Raw genomic sequence first — 15,754 nt, 5'->3', positions numbered from 1 at the left:
CTCCAAAGATAGCTCTTAGCTTGCTCCTTCTCTGAACCCTAACCCTAACACTCATTTGCTCTTCTAAGCCAAGACAAAGCTATGCAGACACTGCATGGTTTTTGCAAGAGCAGCTCTCCCAGCAAACTTGCTTGCTGTTGGCTGCCCCTTTCCAGCCCCACTCTAACTGCAGCTCTGTGCTTTCTCTCTCTAAAACCCAATCCTAATACTCCTTCTGCCAAGAGATGTGGCCTGGGAGCAATCTTTCTTCTGCACAGTGGCTGGGGGTCCTTGTCTATGGCTTAGCAAAAATATTAAGGTTAGGACAGGGAAAAAAGGAGAAGCATGTGTCTGCAGTGTGACAGGAGCTGCAAAGGGAAAGTTGGAGTTACCAACAGACTTGGCCTGGGAGAAATACTTTGTCTGGGTAACGCCTGGGGACCTTTTCTAGTGCTTCTCTGGAAAATTATGGTTCGGGGTTAAGGGAAAGAGAAAACATATATCTGCAGTTGAAGTTGGGCTGGAATGGGGCTGCCAAACCAAGGTGGGAGGCAGCCAAGAGAGCTGGGCTGGGAGAAGTCTTTTATCCTGGCAGTGGCTTAAGGGTCTTTTCTTCACCTCAGCAAAAACTGACCTAACTGTGAGGGCTTGTTGCCGGCCCTGGGCCAGTCAAGGCTAGGGAAAAGCAAACAAAGCTTCACACTGTAAGTGGAGATGATGCATGCAGTTGTTCTGGGTCTGAGTTTACATATGTGTGTATCTGACACTGCCTCTGTCTGTGCTCTGGGTCCACCTAGAACACCAGAATGTGGGCTTCTGCAAAAACATGAGTTCTGCTCTATACCTGGGAGAGTGCAGGGCATTCGCCTCTTTCCCTGTCTTTCTCTAGGTGGACTCTTTGGGTGTCAGGGCTGACGTTCTACAAGGAGGAGAGATTTGAGAAAACAAGGCTGCTGTCCTCTAATTGCCCTGCATCTTCATAGCCTGACTTCCCCAAGCCTATATGTTTTCCATCTTGGAGAGCAAATACCTTTTATTATTTTGAGGCAATAGATGGGCTTGGTGGGAGGAAGCCTGGTTCAGAGATTGATAATAGGATATGTGCTTCTTTTTTTTTTTTTTTTTTTTTTTTTGTCTCTGAGGTGCATAGGTTGGGGGCTCATCCAAGCTTGCTGTAACTAAAGCTGCAGGACCTTGGTTGCATTGGGCTGTGGCCCAGGATCAAAAATTCAGTTCTGAGGAAGGCGGAGAAATGGTCACCAACAAAATATCATGAAGGAGGTTAGACAGGACACATGGTCCTGCCCAGTTTTTCATAGCTGAGGGGCCTGCAAAGTACCTGGCAACTCCTGTTGCCTGGCTTGCTACTGTGTGTGCAGTGATGCGCAGTGCTGAGAGCTGCTGGTGGGTCCCCCCATGGGCAGCCTCTGCAGAGAGGCCAGGATGAACAGGCCATGGAGATTTTGCTTTCTCAGCCATGATCTGGATTCAGATGTCTCACCAAACCACACCTGCATTCTGTATTCAGTCCAACCCTGCTGAATCCTCAGTGAAACGAATCTTGCACTGACATCAGTTTCATCTCCTGGAATGAAACATGCAAGAAGGATCTCAAAGCCCAATTTCCTTTCCCTGCCAGTTTATTATATATCAGAAGTCAGAGAAACCTTTCTTACACTCCAGCCTACACAACTGCATTACAGTATCAGAGCTGGAGGGCTATGAAGAGTCTTAAAGGAAATTCCCTCCTTCTCCTGGCAGGAGAGCATGCCCTGAAGCATAGGAGTGACTTATCTTTATTATTGTAAACACAGGTTTTCTTTCAAAGTAAAGGTTTTACTAGTTCTAGTTTCTAATCTGTTCATGAGTTTCACTGAGATGGGTATCCCTGAAATTATACTCTGGGACAAGGAATTTCTTCCTGGTTTTGCACAGATTGCATTGTAATCACATCAAGTAACCCCTGCTGCCATGACAGAGCAGAGCAAAACTGCTTGGTATGTCGTGCTCAGCACTGTCCAAGGGATTCCAGGGCACTTACAGAGGCTGGGCAGTCGTGAAAGAAACAGTCTCCCTCATTAATAGCTCACGAAGAGCTTCAGCTAACACCTGAATGTCTGTCTTGCTCTCTGTTGGCAGGGATCTTTGGACAGCGATTAGAGGACACCGTACAGTACGAGAGGAAGTATGGCCAGCGCTTGGCCCCCCTGCTGGTGGAACAGTGTGTGGATTTTATTCGGGAGCGAGGTCTTACAGAGGAGGGGCTCTTTCGGATGCCTGGCCAAGCCAACCTTGTCAAAGATCTGCAGGATTCTTTTGACTGTGGAGAGAAGCCCCTGTTTGACAGGTGAGTTTACATCAGCAAATTCAGGCTGGTTTACCTGTGGCATGTAGTTTGGCAGGAATAGCCTGACAATGGCTACCCTAGGAACATGTTATTTCCATGCCTTCGTTCTCTTCATTCAGAGTGCTGCTGAGGCTTTCTCCAGCATGGTGTTGTGTGTTGAGGCCTTCGTTCAGTTCGGTGCTTGAGCAGGGGGATAAATTGGGCCCATTGGTCAAGATGGGGCTACTCCAATGTTTCAAGCACATACTGAATAAGCACATACTGAAATGCATTGCTGGATTTGGGTGTAGCGTAGTCAGCAGCTGTGGGGATCCCACAAAAAAAAAAAAAAAAAAAGGACAGTGGTGAACCAGGTGCCTTACTGCTTTCAGATGTTGTATTCTCTCTTGCCCCACACTGGATCTGTCCAGGGGTGCCATCTCAACTGTTCCCGTTCTTTTGTCACTAGGTTTCAGAACTGTCACCAGCATTTTACACATCTTCCCTTGTTGTTTTGTGTGTTGGTCATATAGAGTTGGTCAGCAAGTCATAGCAAAGTATTTTCTGACACCAGAAGAATTCTTGACCATAATGAATTTTTTTGGTCAAGAATTTCAGCAACTGAGATGGAACATTTCAAAACTGAATATAACTTAGGGACATCTGTGTTCTGTTTTGAATTTTCAATAAAACTTGAGCCAAATGTTTCTGAAATAAAAATGGCAATTTCGCATTTTTCTTCCCATTGTAAATACATTGGTGCAATCACTCCTTGTGTGGTACAGAGAAATGCTAGCTGCCTTTTGGTCCTACTGGCCATGCCTGTGTCAGGGAGTGGTGAGAGCCAGCTGCTCTGCAAGGGACGGTGAGCAGGGAGCCAAGTGCAGTGACAAGGCTGGCAGAAGCAATGGCTTTGGCACCCAGAGCCCAGTCCCACCGTACGTGAGCCAGGTGAGCAAGACAGACCCAGTGACAGTAACCCAGCTCAGGAACACTGGCAATCAGCAGGCAAGTCTGTACTGACAAGGCAGGTCCAAGGTCAGGCTGGGAAATCTGTCCTTGAGTCAGTGTGCACATCTAGATCAACAGGGTCTGTGGCCAGGCACAGCCATGGCTGTGAGGCAGCGGGAGCTGTAGCTCAGACGCAGGATAAACAGTAGAGGTTCAGCTTAATCTTGGCTCCCGTGGGAAGCGTCAGCTCTGTCTGAGGTCAGCAAGGAATGGGGGCAGCTCTCAGCTGCACTATCTCTGCCTTGGCCCTGAGCCCAGGTAGTCAAATCATCAGGAGGGTGGATGCTCTCAGTGCATTGCAGCCAAATCCTGTCCATCCTCTGTAACTAACGTTTCCTTCCCTCTCTTACATCCTCATGCTACCCAGCATGGTAGTCAGAATTGTGCTGACCTGAACAGTCCTTTGAGAAATGGACTCAACCCTGACAGAGACCTTGAACTCCAGGGGTATTTGGATCCAAGGCCACTGCACAGATCTGGCCCAATCTCTATTACAGGTCCAGGAGTGGGATCAGATCTGGGATCTTTACTTGGAGACCAGGATTAATTTCTTGCTGAAACTCTCTAGGATGGATTTCCCAGGTGACAGTGGCAGCCTCTAGTATATTGCCAGCATATTAACCCAGGGGATCGCTTTCCCCCTGGACCTGCAGTCAATCTCGATGTTGCCCATACTGTCCCTACCTACTGCTGCAGGAAGAATTAGCACTCTCTCACATGGGCAGCACTGTTTGCTCTCATCCTGGGAAGAATATCCTTTGAGTTTATTGTGAACATTCTTCTAATTCTTCCCTTTCCTCAGCTTCCCAGGCCACCCATCCTCCTTTCTTTGATTCTTAACCACAGTTAATATTTGCTCCCTAAATGGAAGCGTCAAATATTTAGAGATATTTTCCTGAAAATATAGTTTGAAGTTGCCAGATTGTCTCACTTCATCTTCTCTTAAACAGAATCTTTGATTTTTAACTAAATATCTGGATGTTCTGGTTCAGAATTACAATTGTCTTAATTCATGTGGAAGTGAACAGAGTTGTTTTGGAACACATTCTGGAACAGGAGCATCTACAGATGGAATCAATTAGAACAGCAGTTTCGCTTTCATGTCTTACCTTAGTCTAATCCATGTTAACATCATTGTCAAGAAGGTAAGCTGAGCCTCTCCCCAGGATTTTTAAAGCAGAAAGAACCTTGGGCATTGAACTGGTAAAACAGATCAATGATAGATTTTGCCTTTAATGGGGGCAGTGAAGTTCTCCATGAAGGGATGCCTGCCTTTTGGATAGTTGATCTGACATCCGATAACTCAAGGTTCAGCACTGAATTAGAGCAGGCGTGGTGGCACCCGAGCAGTGTGACAGTCGAGGGTCCCCCCACTCGCTGCCTTTTTGCTCTAATTTCCTCTTGAAGCCACTGTGACCGCTGCAACTTGCAGGTCCAGCTCTCTGGTTTTGATATCAATACTCACAGACAGGGACAAGGGAGAGCCAGTTCCTGGCCAAGTGAAATGCTTCTCCTAACAACCATAATTTTCTCTGTGTAACTGAAGTTGTCCTTGTACGGCCTAGAACAAGTAGGCAGCAGCAGCAATTTTCTGCAAGTATGAAATCTATATTGTTGTATCTGAATCAGGGGCAGTGAAGGAATATCCTTTTTTTTTTTTTCTCCTAGTTGCAGGCGGTGCTTTTAGATGTCTTTTGCATCTGCAATGAGCTCAGCATTGCTTCATCTTTCCAATGCTAGAGCCCGTCTGCCCCATGGTGGCTGTCTGTGATGACTGACAGTTAAAATAACTAATTTTTAAAGGCTTGGGTTTCCAGTTTTAAATGCAGATACAGGTTTTTATGAAAGGTCAAGATGCCATTTTGGAAGCACCTACAGCAGTCTGCTCCTACTGCACGTCCATGTCACTGACATTTTGGTTGGATTTCACATGGCCTTGGTGGTAGGTAAAACAATAAAGTCCAGCCAGTGGATCCGAGGCTGTAGTCTGGGCTCTGCTGCTGATATACACCATCCATGCCTGAAAATCCATGCTAAAAGAATAAGGGTACTGACCTCATTTGTAAAGCATTTGTAATCAACCGACAAAAAGCCACTATGTAAAATTCTGGTATTCTCAAAGATGACAGAGCTGTTGAATAGGAATGCCATCAAAATTAGTAGCAAGTGGTCAAATATGTGTACATATTAAGCTACTGGCAGCTCCCTCTGGTAATTTTTCCTGTTTTATTTTATCTGTGTTTCTAATACCAGTATGCTTGCCTGTCTTTCTCTCTACCTTCCTAACAGCTTGAAAATTACTGGCAAGCTTCAGTAAAATAACAAGGATGGAGTCCCTCAAGAAAATTAAATCCAGAGTTCTGATAAGAATAAAGTAGAAGTGTGAGTCTCTGTGTACTTTGTCTGTGGAGGGGCTGTTCTGAGAGATAAGTTCTTAGACTTAGGAATTCATGTGTGAAAAACTTCCTTACAACTGGCATGACCACAAAATCAACTTCAGTTGGAGGTTGAGATAATTTAGAAACTGAAGTGAGACAGCAATAAGATGAAAATTCATATAAAATAGGGCTGTGATATTTCTGGCGGGCTACGAACTGAAGATCAGATATGGGATAGGACCTTGTAGATGAGGTATGTTAAACTTACATGGCTGTGAATGCATTGTATCATATGGGATGGATAGTCTTTTCCAAATACATGCTGAGAAACTGCTAGTTGTTTATCACAACATCTAGGTGGTCCTAATGATGTATTATGACTTCCTGTCATTCTTGGGTAGCAGCGATGTTTAGGCTTCCATGCTCACAAGGCAAAAGAAACTTAATCTTATTTTTTGGGCTTGATCCAGGAAGGTTTGAGAGTCAGTACATAGGGATGTAAATTGAGACTCCTCAATTTACTTTTCCACACCGTGAATGCAGATAACGTCACTACCGCCCTGCTTGCTGGGCAGAGCTGAGTAGTCTCCTGTGGTTTGTATCTTGTAAGGAGCCCAGAGCCTTGCTGAGCCCCTGGTACCTGTCTTTTGCACTAGCAAAAGGCAAAGTATTTGGCAGAGCTGATTATATTTCAGAAACCTGTTTATAAACACACTGAGCTTTTAGATAGAGGTGAGGATTTGAGGCTCTGTTGTCTACTGATGTGTTTTTTTTCCCAGATTCCTTTAAAGAATGTCAGGGCAGTGGCGGGTTGTGGGGAGCCTGTGGCATGGTCTGTTTAGATTTCCAGTGGCCAAAACCTTTGAAGAGGTCATCTACAAAGATTAACAAAGCTGTACAGATGGGTGAGGTATTGTCATAAACTGAAAGATGGATAGGAAATGGAAAGGGAAAACAGGTGCATCTTCACTATGGGATCTAATACCTCAACTCCAACTTAAAGCAAATGATGGAGTAGAGGAAAAAGAAGCTCCTGGAGTGGGAGAGAAAAGAAAAGCTGATATCCCAACATAACAGATGGGCTAGGTAGTACCAGGTAGCCCAGCCTGGGGGAGATGTGACCCAGAAGCTGTGCAGCCACGCCAAATGGCAGTAGAGGGCCTGGGGAAATACAGCATCCTACGTTTTTTTCTGAAGGCTTGGACAGTCACTGGGGAGCCTGGCCCATCGCACGGGTGGGTGCCAGCTGGGGAGAGTATCAGGCAGGAGGGATCAGTGAGAGGATCAGAGGTGATGTTTGATTGCACGAGGATGCAGAGCTCTGTTGTCAGTGCTACGTGATTGCTGTGTGCTTGCCTGGACTGTATTGCTTACCTTCCTGATCCACGTGGACTGAGGAACCATAGCACCACCCTACCCTAAGTAATTTTGCAGGAGTATCCCTTGTATTGCCTGAGATGCATTCTTATCTTGACAGAGCAGGGCTTATTCCCAGTTTCCAGGTAGAGCCTCCTGCCTCATACAGATGTGTGGCAGAACGACTCCCCTTCATGTGCCTACTTTGTCCCTGTCCCTAAGAAGGACCTTGATCCATCCCCCTAGAAGGTGTCAGGCTTTGGGGTAGCATGGATTTCTAAATTTCCTTCCTTCTTCTCTATTGCAGCAACACGGATGTTCACACTGTGGCGTCCCTCCTGAAGCTTTACCTCCGAGAGCTGCCAGAGCCTGTCATCCCCTTTGCCAAATATGAAGACTTTCTTTCTTGTGGACAGCTACTCTCAAAAGACGAGGGAGAGGTCAGTGGTCCTTCTAATCTGCCTCCTACCTTGAAGGTCATTCCCAAGACTCAGTGTAGTACAGCTTACTTCTCACCGCTCTTCAGTCCTAATTTAAAGTTAATGAAGTTCTGGGAAACTTGAATTTTCCTGAAGCTGTGAACTGGGCATTAATATCACAGGGTCCTGCTTGAAGTGGGAGTTGTTTTGAAGTCAGTCTTGTAGCCTGGTGCTTCTTTCTTCTGAACAATGCTGTTCTGTACCATAATTAGTAAGAGATGTAAGGTAGGAAATCTGGGTTCCTTTCCCAGCCTTGCTGTTGACTCATGAGCAAGTTTTATGAAGTCACTCCCTTTTTCTGGGTTTTCAGTGCCATATATTGGAACAGCATGTTCTGCATCCCAAAGTTGTTGGTGGATGAGATGTTGATCAGTGTGACAGTCTTTGAATTTCTTAAAGGACGGACGCTATAAAAGGGCAGAATGTGATACTACTCCACAATGGCAGAAATCATGCTGTGTGAATACTTTGCCAGAATTTTCCCGTGATGTTCCTCTGTTTAGTTTCCAGGCAAAGGAAGGGGGCTGACAAAAACCTCCAGGTCTGTGGCAATCATGGAAATTTTGATTCACTGCTTGGGAGGAGCAGGATAATTTACAATATGACTGATTGATCTGTTCCGTCCATATTGCTCCCTGTGTGGTGATGCCTGAGCTCTTTGCTGACTGCAAAGGCACGTTGGATCTGGTCTAATGTGGGTGGAACCGTGCCACCTTCTAAACAGGGGTTTAAAGTTGTAAGCCTTATTACTTATGTCAGCTAAAGAAGCAAAGGCCTGAGGGCTTGTAAGTCACAGCCCACAGTTCTGTCCCTTTTCTGTGTGTGGCCTCAAGGGCGTGCTCACATCTCTGTCTGGTGGGGACTGTAAAAACTGGGGTTTACCTTTAGTTGAAGTGGTGGATGGCTCTGGGGTGATCTAGTCCTTGATGATGCCCATAAGATTGTTTGCATGCATCAAATGCACCATATCTGATAGTGTCAGCTTTGTATGGGCAAAAGGCAAGTTTGCTACTATCTGCACTCACACAATCTGTTCGCTAGTCAACTCGTAGAAAGCAAGTAACTGTGTGTGACACAGCGCAGTGCCACACATGGGCATGTGTTTGTGTCCTGGACACATGCACATCAGTGTCGGTGCACTAGGGGTGTTTCTTAATAGATTCACGTATGTGTCTGCTAGCTCCAAAACTTGCTCATGTTCTGCCTTGTTAACAGGCACCTCAGTCATCTCTGCAGGGCGCTATGCTCCAGACAGCTGAATGGCTGATCTCACCAGAAACAGCAGCATTTCTAAGGCAGTGGAGCTGGTTTCATTTTGGTCACAGAGTGTGCAGGCTGGGAAGTTTTGGATCCATTAAGCACTATTGCACAAGAGTAGAGACAGTGCCAAGTTGGGCAAACATAATTGTATATCACTGCTCAGCTTATTAGCTGTGTAGTTTGTCTGATTCTGCCTGCACAGGCTGCAGCAGTTTGGGAAGCAGCATCTGTGTTGGTTTTGTGGGAGCACGGCCAGACTGAAACAACTTGTAGTGCATTATTCTCTTTGGATTAGAAAGGAGATGAGGAGCACTAGAGAGCTGAAGTGAAAGCTTGCAAAATACAGTAACTGCTGATAGCACAAGTTGCCTTGTTAAACTGCTGTTGTAAACAACCATTGGTTTGGTCAGGAAAATCTGGAACCTCAACAAGGGCTGTTTACTTTTTTTGGAAAGGAAGGTGGAGTGCACACACCAAGGGTGGAGAGGCTGTACGTGCGCCGGAGCACGTGGAGCAGTCATCCCCAGCCTGTAGGGCTTGAATTGCCTCCCACCTGGAAAGTCCCCCTGCTGAAAAATGTGGTTTCATTGAAATTCAGAGAATTTCAGAGTCAAATATTTGATTTGGGGGAAAACAACACCAACGACAACAACAAAAACAAAATGCAAACTATTGTTTGAATTTGAAGTAATATTTTGTTTTCATTTTCCATACGGAAGTTTTGAACGAGACATTTAGACTCAAATATTTTCTATAGTTGTAGCCCCTCCACCCCCAAAATAAAAATGGAATTACTTAGGGCAAAATAGCAATTCAGATAAAACAGTTGGTACTTCATGCTGCTGTGCTGCTACATTTTGAACATAGATAGGAATTATTATGATCTTTGATTGGCCTAATTTCCATCTGCATCAAAAAATACTCAAGCATTGTCCCAAGCTTCCATTTTTCATTGACTGCTGTTCGTCTTCATTCTGCACCGAACCAATCTCTGGTGCTAGAACGCAAACAGAAACTTAACAGAGTTCTGGAGTTGTACTGAGGCCTCCAGGTATCTCAGGAGGGCTGCAGCATTAAAAAAGATTTGATTCAGATCCCAGGTGGTTTTGAGGAAGGACTTAAGAATGAATGAAGGATCTTCAAATCTTTAAAAACTCAAATTTGAGTCAGACTGACTTGACATGGCAGTATTTTAGCCTTCACTGCGGCCTATGCTCCAGAGATGCACACAGCACAGCAGTACAGTGGGCTGAGCACACAGCTTTGAGATTTTAAAGAGGGAATTGAATCTGGGGGAATATCAGAAGCGTTGTTAGTTTTCAGCCCAATTAGAAACTCCCTTTTAGTTTGCAATGTTACACGCATTGCAAAATCCTTGGGTTTGGGACCACTCCTTGGAAAGCATGCATGTGTGGTAAATTAGACAGAGGGGAGCATTTTCAAGGAGGTAAGAGCTGTTACTGCAGAGTGCCGTAATGATGAGTGTCATAGTAGTGCCTCTGTTGCCTGTTCAACTGCAGCCAAAGCATGACCCGTGCTGTGCTGGTTGTTAGCAATGCAGCAGTTTTAGCTTGCATTTTTCTTTACACTCATGCAGTGGTGTTTCTGTGCTCAGCCTTCGGCATCTATTGGTCAGGGGGGCTGGTGGGTACAGGCCTGGGGCAGTGCTGCTAAGTTCCTGAGGTGCCTACAGTGGGAGAGGGAGCTTTTCTATTTTTTTGGAACCTGGCAAATGCTCGTGCCTTGATGAATCTAATGATCCACTCTGTGTAATCCCATTGTTGTGATGTCTTGTGACAGAGCATGGGTGATACATTTTTAGAACCATTTTTTCTTTCAGATATGGCCCTGTACCATTAGATCATGTTTCCAGCTATTCAAAACTGCCTACATTTCTGTTCCAAAGTCCTCTCTTGCATCCAGAGAAGCTGCGATATTTTAATTCAGAGCACTTGAAATACTGTGCCAAATGTCATTCTGATTTCTGTATTTGAAATAAACTGGGTTACAGAGCAAAAGTCGAGAGAGAGGTTTGTTAGATCAACTGTATCTAGTTCAAACTCCTCACTTGAAAGCTGGATGATCTGAAAAACTGACCTTAACCTTCACATCAATAGCAGCTTCCCTTGATTCAAACGTTTTCAGAAGTTCAAGAAAGAGGATTGAGATTTTCAAAAGTGACCGGTCTTTTATTAGTATCTCCATTGTTGTCGCTGTTAAACTGGCATGATTTTTAACCCGACGATTATTTTTTTTTATAGTTTCAGGTTTTTATTAGTTGGAGGATTTTTTTTTTTGTGCTGTGAAATTCAGAAAAAAAAATGCCTACCTTCAGGACATTAAGGATGGAGGCAGGAATACGGACTGCTCTCTGGGTCTTTTTGACTTATCTGGAGCAGATAAGTCATGAAGGTCTTGGAAGAGGCAGGCCAACAGAATCCTTTCCCTGACATTCCCTGAAAAATAGAGGAAGGTTTGAAATGAAAGTCCAAACACACTTCTCAGGCTTTGAACCAACTGCTTCTGAAATTTCTCCATCATTAGTTAGCAGTCTTCTCTCATTAGTTAACAGCTATCAGTCTTCACAAATGTGTTTGGATATCTATCTTCACAATGAAAGTTTAGTTGTCTCAAAAAGTAAGCAAGCCTCCAGGGTAACTGCATTGAAAGGAAGCAGTAAATGATGGTGGGACTGCAGCAGGACAATAGCCTTCTGAGTCAGAGATTTTCATTATATGCTTTAAGTAGCTTCAGGGTTCTAAGTCATTCCTCAAGCAGATCTCTCATCTTACATTTTAATGGAAAGACAGAAAGTTTATGAGGAAGTGTGTCACAGCTCAGAATGGCTCCAAATAGAAGTAAGTAATTAAAAAGGAGGTAGTGGAATTGGAATGTTGTTTGCTTTTTAAAGAAAATTTCTCTTCTGCTCAGTTCAGCATTACTGCAATGTGTTTGTAGCACACTCAGTGCCTCAAAGTTTCAGGTAGGCTGGGTGCAGAAAAGGCATGTTTGATGGTACCTTTATACCAGTACCTATCAGCAGACTTCGAAGACTCGCAGGCTTCCCTAGCTGAAGGTTTTTACATTAACCATTGAAGCTGACAAGAGGATTTGTACTGATTTGGAGAACTGAGTCAAGTCCTGGCTGTTGGGGTTTCAGTATTCCAGTATGTGATTTAACTTCAAGAATTCTGCAGCCCTTTTCTTTTGGACAAAAGGTTTTTTTGGTGTTTGGGGAATAAGCATGCTGACTTAGTGGTTTGCAGAGTGGGTGGTTTTCCTTTTGTTCTAGACAGCCCAGCTGCTTTTTTTTTTTTCTTTCCTGTCTTCTGGAATTTTAAAGAAAAAAATCCAGCTAACATTCAGCCTGAGGAAAGATCCTGGCAATGATGTACCTCTGGGATAATTTCTGCTGCTTTTTGTGCCAACGGCACTCCTATATAGAGCTGTCTCCTATATAGAGCTGTCTTGGCACTCTAGTGTTTGGATACTTTATGTAGTGGATCTCTTGCTGGGACCGCTGGTTCTAATCCCATCAAAGTAATGCATCATTCTCCTCACACCTCAGCCTCTGCTTACAGGAAGGCAATAAATCTTCACAATGCTATTTGTGTCTTGTTCAAGAGCACCTGTGCATGCTAGGACAGAGAAATTGGTCTGGATGACTCCTGGTTCTCTTCCAGGTAGATCTGTCATTTGCAAGGATTCCTTATGTCTCCCTTGCCTTAGTTTTCCATCTCTGAACCAAGGGACACACTGGTACGTCTTTCAGGCTGGGGGAGGTTGTGCAGCCATACAGTACATAGGGTGGGTGCGGGAGCTTGGTCAAACGACCTTTGTAATGGCATCAAATAATTCTGTGGCATATTTGGTATTTGCAAGCTTTAGAAGTGCACGTAACAGGGTTTTGATGCTGTCAGAGAGTTTCTGCATCAGTCTTCTGCACCAGACCTGGGACAACTTTCTGAAGCAAGGTCAGGTACTGCCCCTGCATCAAGGGAAGCAAGAGCTCGGCGGGAAGCAGAACTGAGCCAGGTCCCTTGCGCTCACAGCCATTCTGTGTCTGGGGTTGTTAAACTCGGGAGTGGGACTCGTGCTCCCACCTGAGAGGTAAGGAACAACAGAGTGGATGATACCTTCTTCAAAAAACAAAAACAAAAGCCTCATTGTTCTATCATGTGTTGCTCATGGTTTTGGCTCTGGAAAGAGGACTTTGTAGCACTGAAAGAGTCACATCTACTTTGCATTATTCATATCAATAGTTCTCCTTTCTTGTTTTTCCTGTCCCTCAGGGTACCCAGGAACTGGTTAAACAGGTGAAGAATTTGCCCCAAGCCAACTACAACCTCCTGAAATACATATGCAAGTAAGTGAAATGAATTAACACTTGGAAAAGTCACTAAGTTTTGTGAGGCTCAATCACAGATACAAATAATTTACTGTGAAAGTTCGAATATTCAAACACCACTTACACATAACTTACTGCTCCTATAAAACATGTGGAGGTGGATGTGCAGCCTGCCTGAAGGAAGCTCTTGGTTTAACCAAGAGCATCAGCCAAGCAAATTGCTGTCACCCACAGCCCTGGCAGCAGGCATCAATGATGCAAATACATTGTATTGTCTGTTTCAGAAGCACTTAAAGACCAATAAAGAAAGGCAGTAGTTCCAGGCACTGCACGTTTGGAGTACTTGTAACGCAAGCTGAGGAGCAGATAGTCAGAATTGCCAGTCTGACCTCAGCTCTGATTTGGAAGTGGGGATGGGAGTGGCTTGGAGTACAGGGACTCCACAGCCTTGTCTCCCCTTGTCTCTCCGCTAACTCTGCCAGTTCCAAGTGGGATGGAATGGTTGGGGAGCTGGAATGGACTGTTACCCCAAATACAACGTAACAGACTTCACGTTGTATTATGATCTCCATGGTAGACTAAAAGTCTTTTTATCATCAGTGGGATTTGCACATCTGCAGCAGGGAGTAGACACAAACACTGACATGAAGCCCGTGCTTTATTCAGGAGATACCAAGCCTTTCCTAAGGGTACGGATGGATAGCATTTCTGAAATGTGTTTTCGAATGCTTTGAAAAATTTATTGTGCCTTGCTACGTGCTTCTATAGTCATTTGTATTAGTATCTGAGCACCGCAGAGCAAATGTCTGAGGCAAGGGAATATAATCATATGTGTTTCTAAGTGAAGAACTGAGGAAAGGAAAGGCAAGCAGATTTTGCTTCTGACTTACAGAACAGAAGTGAGAGCTCTTGGGCCTCATCACAGTGAAAGCCACATAAGAAATGGGAGTTCCTACAAAAGTCAGACTGCAAGCAGAAGAATTCAAAAATTTGCCAACTGAGCAGTACAGAATAGTGAGGAAACGTTTTGACTGCCAAAACCCCTCTAATCACCCCCAAATGAGCAATAGTTCAGGAAATAGAGTATAGGTCAAGCAAGACTGTTCACCTCTGAGGCCACGGAGACCTGTTTCCAGCTCTTGTGCGGTTCCATGTCCTATAGTCCTTTTCATAACTAGGCTAATTGCAGGCTATTTCGGTGTTTGTTACAGCCTGCTATAGTTCCTATTGGGAGGCTGTTCCAAATTACAAAATTAACTGTTAGAAACATTCTGCTGATTTCCAGCTTATGCATATGGATAGCCAGTCTGTCTGCATTTCTTCATGTGCTATCTTTGGCTTGCATAGAGTCTTTTTAATGTGTTGATGTTTGCCCAGCTGATGCAGTCACAGGAAGCTCTTTATCTGTATTTTGTCAGATTCAGGAAATAAAGCTCTTCCCACAGGCTGCTTAGTTCTAGGATGAGGAGAGAAGTGAAATGCCTTTGTACTTCTATTACATCTGTAGGTAAAAGCTGACAGAAACCACTCTGTACAACTGGAAAATTCCCATAAAAATATGAAAACCTGTATTTTCATACCCAGAAGTGCCTTTGGCGGAAGCCATCCCGTCCTGCCTCAAACAAGGAACCTGGGGATTGTTATTGAGTATCTGAGCTGCGGTTAGTCCATAGGAGCATTTTAGATAGTTGAGTTGTGTAAGCATGGGACAAAACTGTTCCTGCCCCAGAATGTCTACAAGTATGAGAAGTGACTTACTTTATATTCCTCTCCTCCTATGATTTTTCTGGGGGGGCTTTTCAAGGTTCCTTGATGAAGTTCAGGCTCACTCCAGCATTAACAAGATGAGTGTCCAGAACCTGGCTACAGTATTTGGACCAAATATATTACGACCCAAAATGGAAGATCCCGTGACCATGATGGAAGGTAGGTACTCCTGTTGTTGAGGTAACACAGCATCTGTGTTTTGGGGCTGCAGGAATATGCTGAAAGTCATACAGCCATTGGAAGTTGTGTCACTTGTTGACTGTTGCACAGTCAGCAACAAGTCAAGCAATCCCTTTTATCGGTGTCCGTGAGTGGATGTACCAGTGTGGCCACAGCTATCCCACTTGCCACTGCTGCGGGAGCAACTCTCTTCTCCACTATGTGGAGATGCCTCTGCCCTGTTGCAAGTTGTTGTGTGAAACCTACTGCTCTCTGAACCTACTGCTAAAATGAAAGGTCAAATGTTCTTCAGATGGACCATGTTAAGTACCAGACTACTGTTGTTTAGCGTTGGTGCATTTTGGTGCATTTAGCTCCCTGCAAGGGACACCCAGTGCACAATGAAGAAGGTACTGCAGTTCTTACTGTGCTACAGGGGCTACGGGTAGGTGTCTTAGAAGTGTCGTCTTCCAAGCAGATCGTGTATGGGTCAGATCTTCACAGAACCCAAGGAATAAGTGAAAAATCACTGGTAAATTCAGATGTTTTTACAATATGTTAGAAAATATAAAATATTCCAATCATATTTCAGATGTTTGCATGTATATTGATTTCCTGAGTTTAAAAGGAAAAAATGAAAACCAAGCCTGGAAGAGAAGTGTGTTCCTAGGCCCTGACTAATTACGGAGTT

The 15,754-nt window shown here is 44.4% G+C and overlaps 1 protein-coding gene across 18 annotated transcripts in view; it reads left to right on the top strand.

Annotated features, from left to right (window-relative positions):
- Positions 1–15,754, top strand: part of ARHGAP22 (Rho GTPase activating protein 22) — a 149,933-nt gene that overhangs the window by 121,613 nt on the left and 12,566 nt on the right. For 15 of the 18 annotated variants that reach the window (XR_014586563.1, XM_083843375.1, XM_083843373.1 and 12 more), the window contains 4 exons: positions 2,119–2,326; positions 7,358–7,490; positions 13,082–13,156; positions 14,928–15,063. Coding sequence is in view for 17 of the 18 variants with exons in the window: in XM_083843375.1 (XP_083699501.1) it covers positions 2,119–2,326; positions 7,358–7,490; positions 13,082–13,156; positions 14,928–15,063 (552 nt within the window). In the remaining variant the exon portion in view is untranslated. The remainder of the gene's footprint in view (positions 1–2,118; positions 2,327–7,357; positions 7,491–13,081; positions 13,157–14,927; positions 15,064–15,754) is intronic. The other 3 variants (XM_083843383.1, XM_083843389.1, XM_083843381.1) reach the window with 1 other exon arrangement.

The sequence above is a fragment of the Anser anser genome, assembly GCF_964211835.1.
Source record: "Anser anser genome assembly, chromosome: 7".
NCBI lineage: Eukaryota > Metazoa > Chordata > Aves > Anseriformes > Anatidae > Anser > Anser anser.
Note: the sequence above shows the minus strand (reverse complement) of the source record. Positions and strands in the feature narration are given on the sequence as shown.